The sequence below is a fragment of the Colletotrichum chrysophilum genome (genome assembly GCF_026319265.1).
Source record: "Colletotrichum chrysophilum strain AFK26 chromosome Unknown scaffold_239, whole genome shotgun sequence".
In the NCBI taxonomy this organism is placed as follows: Eukaryota; Fungi; Ascomycota; class Sordariomycetes; order Glomerellales; family Glomerellaceae; genus Colletotrichum; species Colletotrichum chrysophilum.
Window position 1 is genome coordinate 1 of NW_026517526.1, and position 19,000 is coordinate 19,000.

General features: G+C 50.1%; 5 protein-coding genes and 1 non-coding gene across 6 annotated transcripts; 4 read left to right on the forward strand and 2 right to left on the reverse strand.

Annotated features, from left to right (window-relative positions):
• Positions 1–1,798: 1,798 nt before the first annotated feature.
• COL26b_013570 lies at positions 1,799–1,870 on the forward strand. Its single transcript has one exon. It is a non-coding gene; the product is annotated as a tRNA-Met (tRNA).
• A 285-nt stretch (positions 1,871–2,155) lies between these two features.
• COL26b_013571 (uncharacterized protein) lies at positions 2,156–3,214 on the reverse strand (the record flags this gene model as incomplete). The annotated part of the gene is made up of 1 exon (XM_053186167.1): positions 2,156–3,214. The coding sequence occupies one exon, from the start codon at positions 3,212–3,214 to the stop codon at positions 2,156–2,158; it is 1,059 nt and encodes a 352-aa protein (XP_053029874.1).
• Positions 3,215–9,597: 6,383 nt separating this feature from the next.
• On the forward strand, positions 9,598–11,674 carry COL26b_013572 (uncharacterized protein; the record flags this gene model as incomplete). Its single annotated transcript, XM_053186168.1, has 5 exons — positions 9,598–9,882; positions 9,940–10,018; positions 10,072–10,153; positions 10,206–11,187; positions 11,237–11,674. The coding sequence occupies 5 exons, from the start codon at positions 9,598–9,600 to the stop codon at positions 11,672–11,674; spliced, it is 1,866 nt and encodes a 621-aa protein (XP_053029875.1).
• A 614-nt stretch (positions 11,675–12,288) lies between these two features.
• COL26b_013573 (uncharacterized protein) lies at positions 12,289–14,041 on the forward strand (the record flags this gene model as incomplete). The annotated part of the gene is made up of 2 exons (XM_053186169.1): positions 12,289–13,113; positions 13,160–14,041. The coding sequence occupies 2 exons, from the start codon at positions 12,289–12,291 to the stop codon at positions 14,039–14,041; spliced, it is 1,707 nt and encodes a 568-aa protein (XP_053029876.1).
• Positions 14,042–14,306: 265 nt separating this feature from the next.
• COL26b_013574 (uncharacterized protein) lies at positions 14,307–16,368 on the reverse strand (the record flags this gene model as incomplete). The annotated part of the gene is made up of 11 exons (XM_053186170.1): positions 14,307–14,342; positions 14,404–14,574; positions 14,634–14,785; positions 14,843–14,967; positions 15,022–15,128; positions 15,188–15,448; positions 15,510–15,615; positions 15,673–15,733; positions 15,797–15,815; positions 15,872–15,970; positions 16,168–16,368. 11 exons carry the CDS (start codon positions 16,366–16,368, stop codon positions 14,307–14,309), a joined length of 1,338 nt encoding a protein of 445 aa, XP_053029877.1.
• Positions 16,369–18,378: 2,010 nt separating this feature from the next.
• Positions 18,379–18,864, forward strand: COL26b_013575 (uncharacterized protein; the record flags this gene model as incomplete). Its single annotated transcript, XM_053186171.1, has 3 exons — positions 18,379–18,434; positions 18,497–18,650; positions 18,712–18,864. The coding sequence occupies 3 exons, from the start codon at positions 18,379–18,381 to the stop codon at positions 18,862–18,864; spliced, it is 363 nt and encodes a 120-aa protein (XP_053029878.1).
• Positions 18,865–19,000: the final 136 nt, after the last annotated feature.

Here is a 19,000-nt window from a genome sequence, read left to right on the forward strand (position 1 = left end):
CCTGAGCCTGGCTCATGGTCAGACTTCCATAGCTCTTCAGCAATCAACTTAGTATTCATCCCCAGGATACTCTCAGCTTACCTTCACTGCGAATTACTTGTTGAGTCTAAGACTGATCACCTTAGCCTCTGAAGACCTGATCTACTACAAGCCTACGACCTACGACCCAGAACACGACCTCAGTGTACTGTTACTACGTGTCAATCCCCAGCTTCTGTTAGCAGACCCTACTGTCGGATAGCTGACCGTAACACTAGACCCTTACATTTATAACTAAGAATAATCATATAATATCTTTATACTTTTTTATAATATATATTAAGTTTTTAAAAAGACCTTTAAAAATAAGTTTTTTATTAAATTAAGTAAAGATTTAAAAGATTACTAAAAGTTTAAAAAATAAGAATAATATAAAAGAGATTAATAAAATATTTGTTAAATAATATAGTAAATAGTTTTAAGAACTAATTACTATTATTACCCTTATCTAAATTATAATATAGTAGTTAAAGAAACTAACTTAGGTTAAAGTAGAAGAAAAAAAGGTCCTCATATTCCCTTTAGTTATATAAAAACTCACAAAAGAATTCTTCACAAAATATAGTTCTAACCTTCTTACTTTATCAGGGAGACATCGGTTCTCGGTATTAGCAACATGCTCGGCACTGTACAGATTGCCTCACTCCCTGCCGAACATATCAGGGGTCGTGTCCCCCATTACCGGTATGCCATTCATTGTGGTATCCCGAAGTGATAAAGGCGCTATTTTCTAGGGCGGCGTGGCCATTCATCGTTGTCTTCAAGATTGCATGCAGCTTCTGGACAACCTATTGCTCTATACAAAGATTGGGCATTGTTGACCTAGCTCGAGATGGAGAATTTGACCGAAAACCAGCTTTTGGGGCTTAAGATGATGAACGGGTTCTTCGGCGAGGACTTGTTCAATGAGCTCAGGGAAGCTTCGGTGAGTCCTTCATCAACGCCGAGTGGAAGTCATCGCTGACTCCGAGAAAAAGCGAGACGATTTGCCAAGCAAGGTCGGGTCTGAATACATCGCCGAAACTTGCTTCTCATCATACGCTCGGCCGGGTCTCACCTTTCAGCAACGGTCTCTAATGAACATCGGCATGCTCATCGCTCTCAACCGAGGCCCGGAATTGCGCATTCACATCAAGGCGGCCCTCAACAACGGGCTGTCAGAGGAGCAGATTGTTGAGGCCTGTAGACATGCAATGGTCTACTGTGGGGTCCCTGCTGGAAGAGATGCACTGTCTGTTGCCAGTGAGATTTTCAACGAGAAGAAGACGAGCAAAGGGACTGAGAGGGCAAAGCTGACTTGAGACTTTGGCAAGATTCATGAGGATGTACGATGTCCATGGCTGGATAAATATGTTTATAAATGAAACCAAGGATTTGATTGCGACGTCTGTTACAGAGTGGTGGTCTTGAGCGGAAGTGACCCACGGTCAGATCTATCCGGGTTAAATAGGCCCAAATCCGACGGCTGAGATCGTATGCTGTCCGAAGTTTGCTGAACCCTGCATGAAGATTCTTAGAATTAATATCATTCATCTCTGTTGGATCTGCAAAATTCTCATGACTCATATTTGAAAAAAAAAAAAAAAAAAAAAAAAAAAAAAAGAAAAAGGGAACACTTGTGCGGGATGGGCGTGTTGGAAGTTTTGAGGCCAAATGACCCACACGGGTACGTGAATCACACACAAACACACGATCCACAAGGTCTAAGCCCTATGCTGCAAATTTGGTGCAGAATTTTCAACAACAACCCCATTCAACAAGCACAATAGCTCAGGGGTAGAGCGCTGGGCTCATAACCCAGAGGTCCCTGGATCGAAACCAGGTTGTGCTATCTTTCTTTCGTATTTTTGTTCTCGCGTCTTTTTTTTTGTTCTGTTTAGCAGGGAACCTGTAAGTGCGTAAATGATAAGGTAGCGTTGACAACCACCCAGCCTTTGAACGGGAACACTGCCCTCACGATATCACTACTACTGCTCAGTCACGAAATCTGAACCAGAGTTCTGCGCCCACAATAGTTGCATGATCTATTTTGACCTGTGCCTCCAGGGGAGCGCAGTGGCGAATGCCTCAGACTAATCCTAAGCTTTACTGACTACCGCTGTTACCCGTTCCCACATTAAGCCGCCCAAGATGTCGAATGAAATTCCATCAGGGCGTACCACTGGATGATACTACCAACCAAGAAGGCAGTACTGGCAATGAACGAGACCACGGCACTGCCGAACATCTCGTTGGTGAGAAGCATGACACCTGTGACGATGAAGCCGGCCGATGCCATGGTGTTCCAGGCAGCACCCTGCCAGTCAGATGCCCAAAACCTGGGCTTGAACCAGCGTTCCTGAGTCTGTATGAGCAGAGCGGTATTGGCGAGGAAGAAAAGAGACCCGCCAATGACTTGCGGCATGAAGACGAGGGCTTGGAGGAGGAATAGGTTGGTCGGGTCAAGGACGCCCGGGAACCCAGCAACAGCAGCCGTTGATAGAATAATTCCGCCGGACAACATGACCAACCCGGCCTGGAACGGAACTGTGCGTAGGAGGGCAGCGAAATCGGCCGCGGACGGGATCCATACCCAAGCTTCGGATCCGACGAGGGCGGGCCGGTAAATAGCAGGGGCATCGCCGTCTACAGACTTGGTGTCGCTCTTCTCCAGCGTTCCACGGTCGGCATTGAAGGCGGCAAAGATGCCAAGGATGCCTCCGGTCATGAACATGGAGGCACCAATCAGGATCGTACCCGGAATCGCGACGGTCGCCAGTGTTTCGAAGCCAAGACTTGGGTCGAGAAGCGGGAACAAGCCAAACCCTGCGTTGATGACGAAGGCGATACTGCCGACGACGAAGAGCATGGTGACTATCCAGTTCATATCTTTATACGGAAAGATGGTAAACATGCGGGCGACCTGTGACCGTCTCGATGTCTCGACCTCGATGGCGTCTTCGATGGTGTACTCTTTGATCGGGGATGGGAGAGATGCCTCTCTATCCATGTCGCATCGGACGCGGTATTCGAGATAGTCCAAGGTCTGCACAATGCGCCGCCTTTCGCCTGTGCCGACCTCGATGCCGGTTGTTCTTGAAGGAAGGGCATGGTTGTTGAGTCTTGGAGGAGCCTGCACTGGTACTAGAATGGATGTTCGAATCCTAGACGCTCGCAGGTTGGCTGAAGCGTTCATTTTGACGAATTTTACTTTCAAGATCTAGTTCGATTAATGAAAGCGAGCTTTTCTTGCGTAGGGGACGATTCCAGATCGCCGGAATTACGCAAGCAGTAATTCGAAGAAATAAGACAGCAAAGAGAACGAAATCGAACAAAACGCAGAAACGACAATAACAACGAAAGGAATATGTCGAATGAAGAACAGCAAGGCGTGCCAGCACGCTGGAGAGGGGAGAAAAACATCTTCCCAGTCGAAGGTTGCAATGATGTTATGAGGCGATGGCATTGACAGAGTTCATCGCACTGACGTGGACAGTCGCGCCTTTCCATGGCTCTGGCAAGGACATGAGACAACTGGAATATCACCCAAGTGCCGGACCGGCGTTGACATGGTGTTTTGATCGCCGTAGCAGTCTGGAGAACTGGAGAACCAGCGGAAGACGTGCTGGGGAGGTTATAATAAGAAATATGGTTGACATAGCCGCTACCTTAAAGCCAATTAGCTGGCATGTTTTTCCCTGACACGATGTGCTCCATGCTCCCGACATATTTCACGGGGTCGCCCGGTGGGATCTTCCGTGTCCCGCGGTCTCCGGGTTGCCATCGGCACCGTCTCTGACCCGCCAAACTTTTGCCCGAATTGGGAACGCGCTGCCGGAGATCAGATCAGCCTGGACCAACAGTCCATTCGTCTCGTTTCAAGCTCGCAGCCGTTTCGCCTATTTCGGTTTAGTGCATCCTGTCCAGAAGCTCTACCCTGGTAAGTATTATGAAATCAAAATGCTTGATTGCGAACGTCTTCATTACTGATGACACCTCCCTGGTGGGTTCTTATGAGCTTGAATCAGTTTCATGTTTCTATTCAACCTCAATTTGCCTGAGTTTGCCTGGAAACTTTCGCCTGGAATCGGGAACATGTTGTTTCCAAACGTTCTTATACGCCTGTCTGCGCGCCTCCTTGTCCAAGGGTAAAGCGAGTACACAGTCACTTTCCTCCCATTCCCTTTGCCGTCTTCTGGTCCTCCTGAGTCAATATGGGTAATTCAGTAGTTCAAGCCGAGCAGGGGCGCAACTCATCCCCGGACAACCACACAACCCTCGATGAAAAAGAACAAGAGCGATTAGGGCGTCAGCGGCCTGAGGTCTTCAGTAACACCTTTCAAGAAGTTGGATTCTGCGCGTCAGTGCTGCTGTCCAATATAATGGCAGTACGTCAACCTTTCAATCTAAGTTCCACGTACTCCTCTGCGGAGAGCTAAACATTCATCTACAGGAGTTCCTCATTAGCGGCTTCAACGTCCTTCTACCCAATCTCATATCCGACCTCCACTTCTCTACAAATGATAAGACTTGGCCGTCCAGTGTCTTCTCTCTAGTTGCCGGAGGGTTTCTTCTGCCCTTTGGACGACTCACAGACATGTATGGGGGCTTCCCCATGTTCCTTGCCGGTAATGCATGGATGGCCGCGTGGTCTCTCATTGGAGGCTTCAGCCGCAGTTACATCATGCTGGTTGTCTGCCGCGCGCTTCAAGGCCTCGGCGCAGCTGCCTTCCTGCCTTCGGGTATCTCTCTTCTGGGCAGCGTTTACCGACCTGGCCGCCGGAAGAACATTGTCTTTAGCCTTTACGGGGCCTGCGCGCCTTTTGGCTTCTTCTCGGGGATTTTTATCGCCGGCGTATCGGGCCAATTCTTGAGCTGGAGCTGGTTCTTCTGGATCGGCTGCATACTTCTGACCTTTGTATGTATCCTCACCTTCTTCTGTGTCCCCAGACAGATTCACCAGGCGCGCATGCCTATGGATTGGTGGGGATGCGCCACGTCGATTCCGGGTTTGATGCTGTTGGTTTATGCCATCACCGATAGCCCTCACGTACCAAAGGGCTGGGCGTCACCGCAGATCCTGGTGACGTTCATTGCCGGGACGATGTTTCTCGGAGCCTTTGTTTACGTACAAGGTTGGGTTTCAACAGCGCCGCTTCTTCCTCCCAAGCTGTTTGCCCCCAAGTACACAATCGCGTTATTCTGTTGTCTCTTTGCTGCTTTTGGGTCGTTTGGAATCTATCTTCTCTATGCCAGTTTCTAGTAAGTACTTAATCACTCCGCTATCATCGAGAGTCACAAACTAACCGCTTCAATCAGCATCGAGACCATCCTCCACATTCCTCCACTGTTGGCTGCCGCCTGGTTTGCACCTCTTGCGATTGGGGGTGTCATTATCGCCATCGTTGGCGGGGCGGTGTTGCACAAACTTTCAGGAACCATCCTGCTGCTTCTTTCAGTCACGGGGATGTTGGTGTCAAGCCTTCTTTTCATCTTGATACCTGAATCCCCCAACTACTGGGCGTGGGTGTTTCCCGCCATGATCTGCGCGACGATCGGCATTGATATTATGTACAATGTCAGCAACATTTTCATTACCACTAGTGTCCGCAGCGATCAACAAGGCATCGCCGGTGCATGCGTCAACGGCCTTCTTTTCTTGGGTATCAGCTTCTTCCTTGGTTGGGCCGATTTGGCCGCAGCGCAGGCATCACCAAATAACCTCAAGGAAGGATACAAGATTGCTTTCATCATGGGTGCTGCATGTGCAGGAGCGGCCATACTAATCATTGTGGTGGGGATAAGGATTGACAAAGCCAAGGGAGATCTGACCGCTGACGAGCGCGAGAAATTGCAAAGTGAAGCCGTTGGCAGCGCTCCTAGTGAGACCCCGGTCGCGAACCCAGGCAAACCGTCCTGATAACAATTTTTTTGACTAAGATAGTGTACGATTAACTATTACACAACCCGAGATATTCAGATCTCTTCTAATCGCTTTGCGCTTCACAAAATTTCAAACATCATGGCCGTCAGACCCGTCCCCACCCAGCCACACCGGCGCCGCAACCTTCACTGCCTGCTTTGGATCTTCAGACTTGAATACATCGTAGCAATGCTCAATGTGGCTTTCCTTATCATACCGCTTCTCTGTCATGAAGCCTTTATCTCTCAGTCTATACTGTTTCCTCCAGTAGAAAGCACAATGTGCGACATGCCAACCATTTGTGGTGTAGAAGTATGCCTGGTCGGGAGGCAAGTCCACTAAAAGAGAGATTTCGCCAATGTTTGTAGATACGTTGGCGGCATTATCTTTGTAGTACGGCCAAGACCCGTTGGGCCCAGGGCCAGCGCGCTCGAACTCAGCGGTAAGCTCGTCGTCACGGCAGTGTGGCGGCAGCCAAGACACCGACAAGCTGTCGTATTTGCAGTCCAATTTCTTCGCTTCGGCGAGGGAAGACCCGCAGCTACATTCCAATGGGTGTGGTGGACGGGGACTGAATTTCTGATCTCTCACATAAACCGCGGTAGAGAGAACACCCAGAGCAGCGACCAGGATGTTGAGGAGTAATAACTGAGTATAGAAGGAGAGCCTTCTGTGAGCGGCTCTCTGCGCGTTCGGAGGTTCTGGTTCGGCTTCATTCTCTTTGGATTCGGCAGCGTCTGTGGAATTCGGCAGAGCGGAGTAGTCGGCCGGCATGTTCTGTAGAAGATTGCGTTGTACTTCGAGCTTTTGGGGATTTGTTAATTTATTGAATTAGCTGATCGTATGCCAAGCGAAAAGAAGTTCTATTTTGGTGAAGGTTTCTCGTTCCTTGGATTTCCTTGGATTTCTGTCCGGCATAGATGGATATTGATGTTTGTCTGCACCTTGTTCGAAGTTCGGACTTTTACCTGGTCCAGTTCCTCATCTGATGATGAACACATGGCCCAAACCCAACGTGTCAAGCACACAAGGATGAGCCCACAAGCTCTCTCTCCAGACGCCAGAACCACGTTTTGTAAAGCTTCTGTTCACGGAATTGGCCCTTTGCTCGACCTGCGCTATGGATCGAGCAGAATCTGACCATCGTAATGCGATTCAACGATCCCGTTTCAATGTGCTTGAACAAATATGATGCGAACGAACAATTTTCATTTTAAGCTATTGAATGGGGCGCACAAGACTGCCTGACTCGTTTTTGATGGCGCAGATCATGCTTTCCTGAGTACCTAATTTCTTTTGCTGTAGAAAGCGTGACTGGGCCCAGAATCGCCAATTGAGGTTTGCGCGTAGAGAAGACGTCTGTGACGCAGCGCTTGCTCAGGTTTGGCGTTCGGCGCATTTGTTTAATGCGTGCGTAGAGACTGTGTGGTGTCAACAGTATCATTCTGTCAATACCTGATATGTCAGTGGTAGAAAACGACCACTGCTTGTGCTAACCGCGGCAGTTTGAATCTGGAAATCTGGGGTTCCTTTATTTCTATCGTCTCTTCAAGCATCTCACATCAGTCGTTTTGATGTGATTGTCTAGTTGAGATGGGGGTGTCCCTTGGAATGCGGCTGAAGAAATCTATTATCAGAAATTGCTGAAGGATCACAGGACTCTCCCGGCCTAGCTCATCTGATAATGCCAAGAAAACATCGCATTGAGCAGCCCTATCATGATTCCTTCTTCAAAGGACCCGATCCGCCGGGGTCGGGGTCAGAGAGAGCCGCTCGCCGATCTTTGTCATTCGCGGACTGAGAGTCGGCTGAGTCGAGCTGTCCTGGCCTCAACGCCTGCGACTTCAGGCGAATCTGTCCCCCTTCGCTCGCGCTGAACGGTCTCTGTCGCTGTAGCCGCGCGTATCTTGGCAGATTCGGGGAAGAGATCACTCACTTCCGCCATCGGCACCCAGTGGCGGAAATATTCGGGTACCAGACGTCTTGCAACGTCTTCGTTACCAGTATAATGGGCCACGTCAAACTTGACACCCGCACGTTTCTGAGATGACTGTTTAGAAAGGTGGCAAGAAACACGAAAAGCTCGCTTGCTTCATTCGTGCATCCAAGAACGCCGTTTTGATTCGATCCTCGGGCAGAATGTGAAATCCTCCAAACTCTCTTCTTCCCCCTCAGCCTACCTCCTCTCATACAGCCGCACGGATGTTTTAGACTTGAACTCGCCAACCGCCACATGCGCCGACAAGGAACAAGACAAGCAATAGGCACAGTGCCTAAGTGAAGAGTCCGTGGGGGTAAGACGGGCCAGAGGACCTAGCGGCGGGGAATAAGTGCAAGTTGCCGCTTGCCCGGGCCGAGCGTATTTTGTTTTTGAAGGAGGCGATGGAGCTACTTCAACTTTTGACACGTATAAGCCACACTGCTCAGACCTTCAGCTGCCAAACGCAAGATACGCTTTGCTTACACAGAGCCAAGACACGGCCGAACACGGTCGCTGTCCTGAGCGAATCGACGCCGTTGTTTGGAGTTGAGGTATGGGATCCTTTGACAGGTGTAGGCTATTGCCACAATGAAATTAGGTCCTCAGGATTTGGCGGATTAGAGATTCTGGGGCAAGAAGGATTGACATGCCAGCATACCCATGCATCTCGGGCAGAGAATCAACAACATCTCCTCGGGCGCTTAAGAGAGCGCGCTTAACGGCGTTCATGAAGGGGTTCAGCACCGTACATATTCATGATTCATCATGCAACGGATGCTCCTTCTGTGAGATGAGCCACTGTGTGCCGATATAGCCATCATCACCGCGGAACCCTTACCAACCCGAAAGCCGCCCGAGGGTTGCATGGTGGCGTCCCTCTGTTCTTGTCGCATACGGCTTCATGCCCAGATTACCTTGCGGCCTGCAGGCTGGTCTGAACCTGCTCTGCCTTGCATGCTCAATTTGTCGGGTCCATGACACTACCCGACAAGGACAGGCGCATACTTGCCGCTCAGTCGGACCTGCGCGCTACACACAGCCAGGCAGAAAAGACATCTGACACTGGCACGTCGAACCGTTTACCAAGGCGGCGATCATGGCTCGGGACCGACTTGACAAGGCACCAACCGCAACTGCACCGCTCAATCCTCGCCATCAGACTGGCTGGAACACCATCTGATATCACTGCCGATCCGAATGTTGAAACAAGATATCCGGGCTCTTGGTATAAAGATCTCCTGCTGGTACGTGGGGTGTAAACAGGGCTCCTCTGAGCGGCGCAAAATCCACCGGTTCTTCGCAAAGGACGACAAAACAAGGCTAGACCGCGGGTCATTCCCGAACGACAAGACCGTGCTTTCGAGGTTAATCGCGTGTTGGCCACCGCCAAGGACCAGCTTCTGACCTTATCTACAGGTTGGATCGACCGTTGAAGTTGAGGATTCTGGAAGATCTCTCCGTGGCTTGCCTCCCTCTTTCTTCTTCTTTCGTTCATCGAAGATTGATCGGTCTGTAATCGGATCAGACGTTTGAGCAGCTTAGGGTAAGCAAACTTCACCTCTCTATCTTCTTCATGAGAACGTAGGCGAAGTCAATTCACACTTTCAAGATACAGCGTCACGACCAGACGTCGACTTCACATCCTTAAATCACTGTTGCTTAATACGCCATCAATATGAGGTCCACGCTCTCGAAGGGCGTCGTGTTCCTTCTGTACGGCCTAGCGGCGGCAGCACCCAAGTCGTCCTCCGGCAATGGTGTCTCAAAGAGACAATCTTCGCCCTCTGTACCATCGGGCGCCCCGAATGCTCCGGCACCTAGCGCTCCCGCAGCCTCTAACACACCGGAGCCGGTCAATAAGTCTTGCAATGCTCCCGACAGCAGAGGCTGCTGGATGGATGGGTTTGACATCAACACCGCCTATGAGGACAAGACTCCAGATACTGGAATTACTCGCCAAGTAAGCCGATCAATGCTCTAATAAGCTAGCGATTAGTGTGCTAATCAGAATCTTCAGTATGAATTGGTGCTCACCGAGCACACGACTTTCACGGGTGGAGATGGAATGAGCAAGAATTCCGCGATGCTTATCAACGGTGAGTCCTAAAGCCGTTTGATGTGATGAAAGTTTTTTGCTAAATGTTTGTAGGTGCCTTCCCTGGCCCGACGATCGAGGCCGACTGGGGAGATCATGTTGAAGTGCGGGTTGTCAACAACCTGAGGACAAACGGGTACGCAGAAATCAGATTTTAATGTCGATGTGACAATACTAACGCCGTGCAGTACTTCAATCCATTGGCACGGTCTTCGTATGTTCAACAACAACGTTAATGACGGTGTGAACGGCATTACGGAATGCCCCCTCGCGCCCGGCTCAAGCAAGACATACAAATGGAAGGCAGAGCAGTACGGATCTTCATGGTACCACTCTCATTTCTCTGACCAGTACGCCAACGGCATCGTCGGTGCCATTAAGATTAACGGACCTACGTCGGCGAACTGGGATGAGGACTTGGGCGTCTACACCCTCACAGATTGGTACTACAAGGGAGCCGATGAGATCCGAGCTAGTTTCACCGCGCCTGCGGCTGTCCCTGCTAGTGACAACATCCTCTTCAACGGAACGAATGTCAACAAGAACGGTGGCGGCAACTACTCTCGGGTCACACTCAAGCCGGGAAAGACTCACAAGATCAGCCTTATCAACATGTCGGTCGACAACACTTTCTCCGTTCAACTTGTGGACCACAAGATGACGGTCGTCAACAATGATCTTGTACCTGTGAAGCCATTTGAGACAGACTCGCTGTACTTGAGTGTCGGACAGCGCTATGAGGTCATCATCAAGGCTGATCAGGACCCCGGAGCCTACTGGTTCAACGTTTCTTTCCCTTCCAACAGGCTCTGCGGCACTTCAAACATGAACAAGCCTGCCTCGATCTTCCAGTACGAAGGTGCCAGCACTAAGGCGTTGCCCCGCGACGCCGGCAAGGCTATTACGGATGCTCAGTGCCAGGACAAGACGGACTTCGAGCCCATGTACAGTGTCGACGTAGACCAAAACGGCTTCCAGAAGACTGATGATGACACGCTTGACGTTACTGTTGATACCAGCAGAACCACCAGCAGTCAGCAGGTCTACTGGAAGGTCAATGGCCAGAACATGGACATCAACTGGGATACCCCAACGTTGCAGTATATCGCCCAGAACAAGACCGACTATCCTGCGGCTTACAACCTTTTCAAGGTTCCTGACGAGAACAAGGTGAGCAACCTCTATACAACGAATTCGTCGTGAGACTAATACTTCGCAGTGGACCTACTGGGTTATCGAGAATCTTTTCCCTGCTCCTCACCCAATGCACCTTCACGGCCATGACTTCTACATCCTTGGTCACTCTGAACCTGCCTCCAGTGGCCGTGGTGACGGTGTCCGCTTCAACGCGCAGTCAGACACGTCCAAGCTCAACTTCAAGAACCCGACCCGTCGCGACGTTACACAGTTGCCTGGTCGTGGCTGGCTCGTCGTTGCCTTCAAGTCAGACAACCCGGGAGCCTGGCTCTTCCACTGCCACATTGCGTGGCACGTCAGCCAGGGTCTGAGTGTTCAGTTCCTCGAGCGCTCAAACGATATCGCCAGCACCATGAAGATTAGCGACATCGACCAGACCTGCGACTCATGGGGTGATTACTCGGCCAATGCTCCTTTCCAGCAGACTGACTCTGGCTTGCGTAAGCGCATTGCAGCCTAAGCATCGCATTGGAATCTACCGCATTTCATGAATTAGCATTGGCTAGGGGCTTGCAAATTTGTGCTTCTTCAGGGTCTGGATGCATGGGTAAATGAGGGAATTGGGTCTTGGGCGACGGGCATGGCATGATCACGAACGAGAAAGCGGGCGCATCATAGATCGAAAGAAAATTCCGCGTCTTTCCTAATTGATTTACTTTCCTTACCTTATGTATACTATGAGAGTTAAATGGATTTGAATTTAAGAAAATACATATGAGCTCGATACTTTGTGTGCTTGTCGAATTGATATGATGATAATTGAGTGGCAGTGTCGCACACGAGTAGCGTCGCACGCGAATTCAAACTTGGCAATTACGTGTACTCCAGGAAGACAGTTCAGGTTGCGACGGAGTGGTCTGAATACGATAGCTCATCAGACAGGGATGTCGTCTTACTTGCATGTAAGCCGGGTGTTGTCCACGAATCATCGGCAGCTGATTACTTCAAAGTCCGTTAATGCATCTCCGTGTTTTCCTACAAAAGTCCCAAGTCCGTTAGGCTGAATACATGAAGGTTTGAGATTTCCATGATTCCTCACTCTTTCTCTGATTTTCCCTCTCCAATTGCAAAATCATGGATGACATTGAGATACACTGGGGCTCTTGGTTCCTAAACGTGTGGATGTTTACAACTCTTGCTATTCTCGTCGGATTCATCGTCGTCCGCCGCGTCCTTCTACCCAAGCCTCTAGCTGGAATACCGTACAATGAGAAAGCAGCGAGCCATGTTTTCGGGGACATTCCCGAGATGATGGGATACGTCTTGCGAACCAAACGCATTTTCTGCTGGCTCACGTCCCTGACCACACGTCACAAAAGCCCAATTATCCAAGCATTTATCAAGCCTGGGTCCCTTCCTTGGGTGGTCCTCACTGACCCCTTCGAGAGTCAAGACATCCTTCTTCGCCGCAAGGAGTTTGACCGAAGTGGCTTCTTCGGCGAGCTCATCGGAGGGATATTGCCGGAACAGCATATCCAGTTCCGGTCTGCAGATCCAAAATTCAAGAGGCCCCGCAACTTGATCAATCACTTAATGGCGCCCACTTTCATCACTCAGGTCAGCGCCCCAGAGGTTTATAAATCAATCAGCACTTTGATCAAGGTGTGGCAAGTCAAGTGTGAGCAGGCCAAGGGACGACCGTTCTCGGCACACCATGACATCACTCATGCGGCACTGGATTCCATCTTCGCGTCCTCATTCGGACTTCCGGAGTCGCAGAGTATTACTGTTCAGCAACTGAATGCAGTGGAACAGTCAGCTCCAGAGATTCTCGGTGGTGCGGATGAAGAGGTTGTGTTTGCAGAAGGCACTATACCCGAGCTTTTCGCTGCCGTTCTCACTTTGACGAACTCGGTTACCGACACGCAGCTGTCACCGGCACCAGTTATCACATCCTGGGTGCTTCGAAAGTTCTCCTACATGAAAAGGGCCAACAGCTGTCAAGGATGGCTACATTCGTGATAAGATCACCGAGTCGGTGCATCTCATTGAGGGCGGCAAAACGGAGCCCTGGAGCGCACTTCACTCAGTACTCTTGCGGGAGAGAGAAGTTGCTGCCAAAGAGGATCGCAAGCCGGACTACTACAAACGTTCCATCTTCGACGAATTCTTTGGTTTCATGATGGCCGGCCATGATACATCCGCCACTGCCATGGCCTGGGGGGTCAAGTATTTGGCTGACAATCCAGCAAGTCAAGATCGTCTGCGGAGCGCTCTGCGTGCCGCGCTTCCTGAAGCTGTCAACGACAAAAGGACCCCTACGTACCAGGAGCTCATCAAGGCTCAGGTACCGTACCTCGATGCCATGGTTGAGGAGGTCTTGCGTCATTCCGGACCAATTGCTTTTGTCGTTCGCGAGGCTTTGCAGGATACTACAGTGCTGGGCCGACATATCCCTAAGGGTACAAACGTCTTCCTCATGGCCAATGGTCCTGGATATCTTGAACCTAATATGCCTGTCGACGACAAGTCTCGCAGCCCTGGTGCACGCCGCGACCAAAACAAGGCTCTGACCGGCGCATGGGCTGACGACGACATCGCTGCTTTTACGCCGGAGAGATGGCTCAAACATGATAAGAATACAAAGGACGAGAGCGATGGGGTGTTCGATCCTATGGCTGGGCCAACGCTAGCGTTTGGATTGGGCTCGCGCGGATGCTTTGGCAAAAGGCTGGGCTTGCAAACGCTGAAGATTGAATTTGCACTCATCGTATGGCACTTTCAACTCTTGCCGCTGCCGTCTGAGTTGAATGGGTATGAGGGCATACAGAGATTTGCGAGGGAACCCACGCAGTGTTACGTCCGCCTGAAGAATGTTGAAACCTAGAAGCCTTTTGTGGGGTTCACATTGGTCACACTTGGAGAGAAAAGGATTCAACCAGTCGTTTGTTATCTCTGGAATTTGCAAGAAGGGTATCGGAATTAATAGGTTGCTGGTATCTAAGGCCCTGGCCCTGTACAACCGATTGATGTCCACTTGTGGCCCTGTGCAGTGGCACTAGCATGATCCAATGATCCAAGACTGTCGATAAGACAGCTGGCCCTCTACCTTAAATGATGCCTGAACGCCTGTGAAAATGCGAAGATCAAAATCAACCGCTCTTCTCGTTGTAAACCACCTTAGCCATCTAATATTGTTACGTCAGCAGTGTTCAGTATCAGCACGCAATGCTCCTGAAGTTTACTCACCAAAAAGGGGCCGACATATGTCAGCGGGATTCCGACGTCATCGCTGTAGTAGGGAGGAACTCCATAGCCTCTCATGTTAGGGCAGTTGGTGAACATTGGCGGGTTGACGCGGGCCCAGAGGGTCTCGTAGGGGTTGTAGTCAAAGTTGAACTCGCAGACGGGAATATTGGACTGATATTGTAATTAGCTCGTTTGTTTACAATAACTTATGAAGATTATAGGCTACTCACCACACAGCTCAGCGTCATGTCCTGTACATCGAATGACTCGGAGCCATTCTTGCCACGGCAAGACTGGGCGTCGATGTAGAGCTCAGCCGGGGTCGTCCAGTTCTTGGAAAATGCGGTATCAAGAATCTCTTGCATGCGGTCCATGCCAATGTCTTATTGCAAAGTTAGTCAAATCGCATTTATATGCATGCTGAGGGGTTGCAACGTACCGTTTGCCTTGGCCAGACCGTATGTGTCTTTCCCGTCGTGCCAAAGAGGACCGCAAGTGCCCTTGTCGCCCAATTTGGAACAGTCGTATGGGCCGATGGGAATCTGTGTAGGATCGACGGCAGGGCTGCAGCAAAGTTAGTTTGACAAGAGTCGATCCAGATCATCATTTGTAACGTACTTCTTAACAGCAAAGTAGCCTGCTTGTTGCAGCGCCTGGTTAAATACCCACTTCTTCAGGCTGTGGTACATGAAATCGGTGTTCTCAGGAACATTGGTGTTGAGTCGCTAAAGGTAAATCGTCAGCAGGCGGCTTCAGAACTAACAGTATCGCTATGGAGCCTTACCTGGCTGAAACCACCGTTGTTGACGAGAGCGTAAAACGTGGTGAAGTCCGTTTGGATCTTCGTCAAGGCTTCTCCGACTTGCTTCTGGTAGTCATTGACATGAACTCCAAGGGAGTCTGAGAGACCTTCCCAAGGGACGTCGTACTGCTGCTTTGTTGGAAACAAAACGTTGAACAAACCAGCTCCACCACCGAGGACACCGAGGAGGGAAGCAAAGATCATACTGGCGCCCACAGAACTTCCAAGAAGAGGGGCCAAAGCCTGCCATGTTCATAAGGTTAGTGACTGTGTGACTGTGGTTGATCGTCTGATTGGCACTTACGGCGAATTGTCCGATACTGACAGCATAGATCGGAGCAAAGAGTGGCGTCTTAGGATGCTTCGTTGTTGGCGGCGCAACGGTCTTCACAATTTCGGCGACCGATCCGCTGATTCAGTAAGTTACTGAGGACAGAAAGTATCTGAGGCTCTGCGAGGAAACTTACATAGCGGCAGCCTGTCCTTGCAAGAGAGACTGGTGGTAATTGGTGAAGAACAGGTTGATAGCTGGTGCGCCCTGTTAGTGGGCTTGGCCTGGAAACATATTTCATCAATAGTGAAATGACTAACCATAAATGTTCCAGATAACCTAGATAACTGATGTTAGCAGTGGTAAAGACGGCCTCGATAATGTGAATTGCTCACGTAGAAGTCATGGTAAGAGGCGTAGCCTGCATCCTTGCCGCTGGGAGGCGGGGTGCATGCGTTGAGGGCCACAAAATCGCATTGCCATGTAATCAAGCCCTGCGATTCAAGTCAGATCGAGATAACAACATGCAACGTTGGCAGGGTCATAGATAGGGCTGTCCGTACAGCGTTATCCAAATAGCATTGCGCAAAGCCCTTGTTCTGAGCTTCGCACTTCGCCGAATGGTTGGACCACCAGTACTGATAAGCGGTTAACACAGTCCCAAAAGTTAAATAGTTGCTGCTCGGCGTACGTTGAGGTGGTTGTTCATTTCGAGAACCTGCCAGCATTCGGGCAGAATGCCGTCTGCGGAAAAGAAAGAGCACTGATCAACGGTAACATTCTGCGTGCCCGCATCCTGTCGGGGTTCCAGCACCTCGATCTCCTGTGCAAATGGCATGGGTGAAGCAATTGCGCCTAGCGCAAGCAGCGCAACGATGTTGAAGAAAATCATGATGTCGACACTCGATAAAGACTGAATAGGCGTGACATTCGCGTGGAGCAAAGATAAGAAGGAATGGAGATCCGCGATGTTGGGGTATTTGACAGAAGTGCTGGATGGGACAGAGAGGGTCTATAGTTGAGTTGCTAAGGCCGGCTCTGACACACTGCTCCGCGGGTGGTTCCTAAATCCGTCTGAAGTCGAGGCTGTGCCTGGTGCGCGCTCGATTCATGAACGGCGATCCCTACGCAACCATGTCTGGAGAAACTCTATTACAGCATCCAACCCTGTTTCCAGGCACACAATTTCATGCAGGGCGCGCTCCAATGCTAATAAGTCGAAATCAGATGATAATGGCATGTATCTGATAGATTAACTATGGACCAGGTCATGACTACGATTCCCTTGGACAACTAATATAGAATTCATATAGGGCTGTCACTTGGGCTATCTGCGGATGTTTGTCAAAGATGGATTAAGGTTGCCTCTCACTTGGAGTCTCAGTCGGCGATTCTTCCAGCCCTTATCTGCCGGGCCCCTCCCCTCAACAATTGTTGCGATACCATCCACATTCACTTACAGAGAATTGCTGATCTCCGACCTCTCAAACAAACACACCACCACCACCATCACCACAGTCTTTACGGCCAAACATTTCCAGCGCCACCTCACGATGCATATCATTTCACTCATTCAAATTTTCATCACTTCCTCATTGGTCGCACTTGCGGCAGCTGACTGCTGCTGGGGTGACCACTGGGCCGACACAAACTGGTTGTGGCTCAAATGGGACGAAGCCGCAGGAGTTGTCCGATGCGGAATTGAGGGCAACTTGCAACCCGGAACCAAATGCACCAGCGTAACCTACAAAGACGACAGCGGCAACACCAACGGACTAGTCAACGTCACCTTCGGCAGTGACCCTCAGCCATTTAAGTTCCGCATCGGCATTCAACCAGGCAGCTGCGACCTTCTGCCGAACGAAAAGGTTATCTCTGGTTGGGAGGGTTGGGGAGCGTACATGTGGGAGGGTCATGAGTTTAACGCGCAGAGGATGGAAGCCTGTACTCAGGCGAATTCTGCTTAAGACAAAATGAGATGAATCCATCTCGATACTCGTGAATGACCAACTTGACTGAAGGTCAACCGTAGCTTGTTTAGTTGTCGTTTACGAAGCGCATACCCTCACAGTTGTTACATGTACATACAAGACGGTCCTTGTGGACTTGCAAATAAAATCTTGGTGAATTCGGGAGTCACATCTCCGTGAACTTCAAAATTGCATTTCGGTGGGTTGTAGAACTTGGGCTTGAGTCTCTTGGTGGCGATTGCAGCACAGTAGACTTTGGAAATCCAATTAATCCGTGAATGACCATCGCGCTTGGCGCGCGTCAAACTTGGAATGCAGTTCTTTTTTTGACATCCAAGAACCACCGAACCACACTGCAATTACCCCTTCATCACCAGATGCCGTGCAATCCGTGGTGGAAAGTTCGCTCTAAACATCTGGAAATACGAATATCAGATATCAGATAGGCTCCTGTCATCCTAAAGTGAGGCTTGCGTGTTCGTCTACCCGCTCCCCCTCCATGCTGAGTCGAGACCCTTGGTCCGCGCATCCGATCGCGCAATTGAGTCAGGTCCCCCCCGACTTCCAAGAACCTTTTTTAACTCTACCTTATTGCCATAACCACACGTGCCGCAATGTCAAATACGTCGTGCCCCGCAATAACAAGGCACCACCCTTTTCAACTCGAGACAGGGGCCTTTGCCACTCGACAGGACATCCTTGAAGACTATAATACGATAAACAGTAATCATAGTCAGGCTATCCGTGGCAAGCGCCGTAGTAATTAAACTCCGCCACGCTTATCAGCGCGAATAGTGGTCACACGCACGTCCTCTTGTCCTCGTGGGCTGCTTCCCAAGTCGTCGAGGTATATAGCAAACGCTCCCGTCGTCGTCCCATCTAGGTTCCGACCATCCATGATCAGCGCAACCTTCAGACAAAACACCATCACAATGTTTACCAACTCACTATGGAAGTTCATCACATTGGCATTGCTCATGATCTCAGGGTATGTGTTTCAAACTCCTTGACACCCAAAACACCGATCGACAGTCCTAACAAGTCACACAGAGTTCTTGCCAATGAGCACCGCAACTGCTATTGCAAAATCAACAACGTTCCCAACAACTGCCTGACACAAAAGGCATGCGAACACTACAAAGCAAACGAAAAGATCTTTGAGAAAGACAGCCCGGAATCAGTACAAGTCAAGATGATGTGGACAGTAAGTTGCTCACCGCCGGAAAAAGACTGACTCGACGCGGCTGCTAACCCTCACTCTCTAGATTTGCGCGACGATAGCACCGAAAGATGGAGGCCGCATGCAATTTGTCACTGGATTTGGCGGAAACGAGTTTGAGGATTCATGTAAAGCGGCCATCGCCTCAGGGCAGTGCCCGGGTTCGGATGGCGACCTGAAGTCGCAGTGCCCCGACTAAGGGAGTTGAGAGCGAGCGGTTCGGTTTGCTGTGCTTTCTCAGCCTTTCTCTGCGAATCTTTCACAGTTTTGATACCAATATGCGTCTGAGCCATTTCAGATACCCTCAACACTCTCATAATGATATCACACGGTCT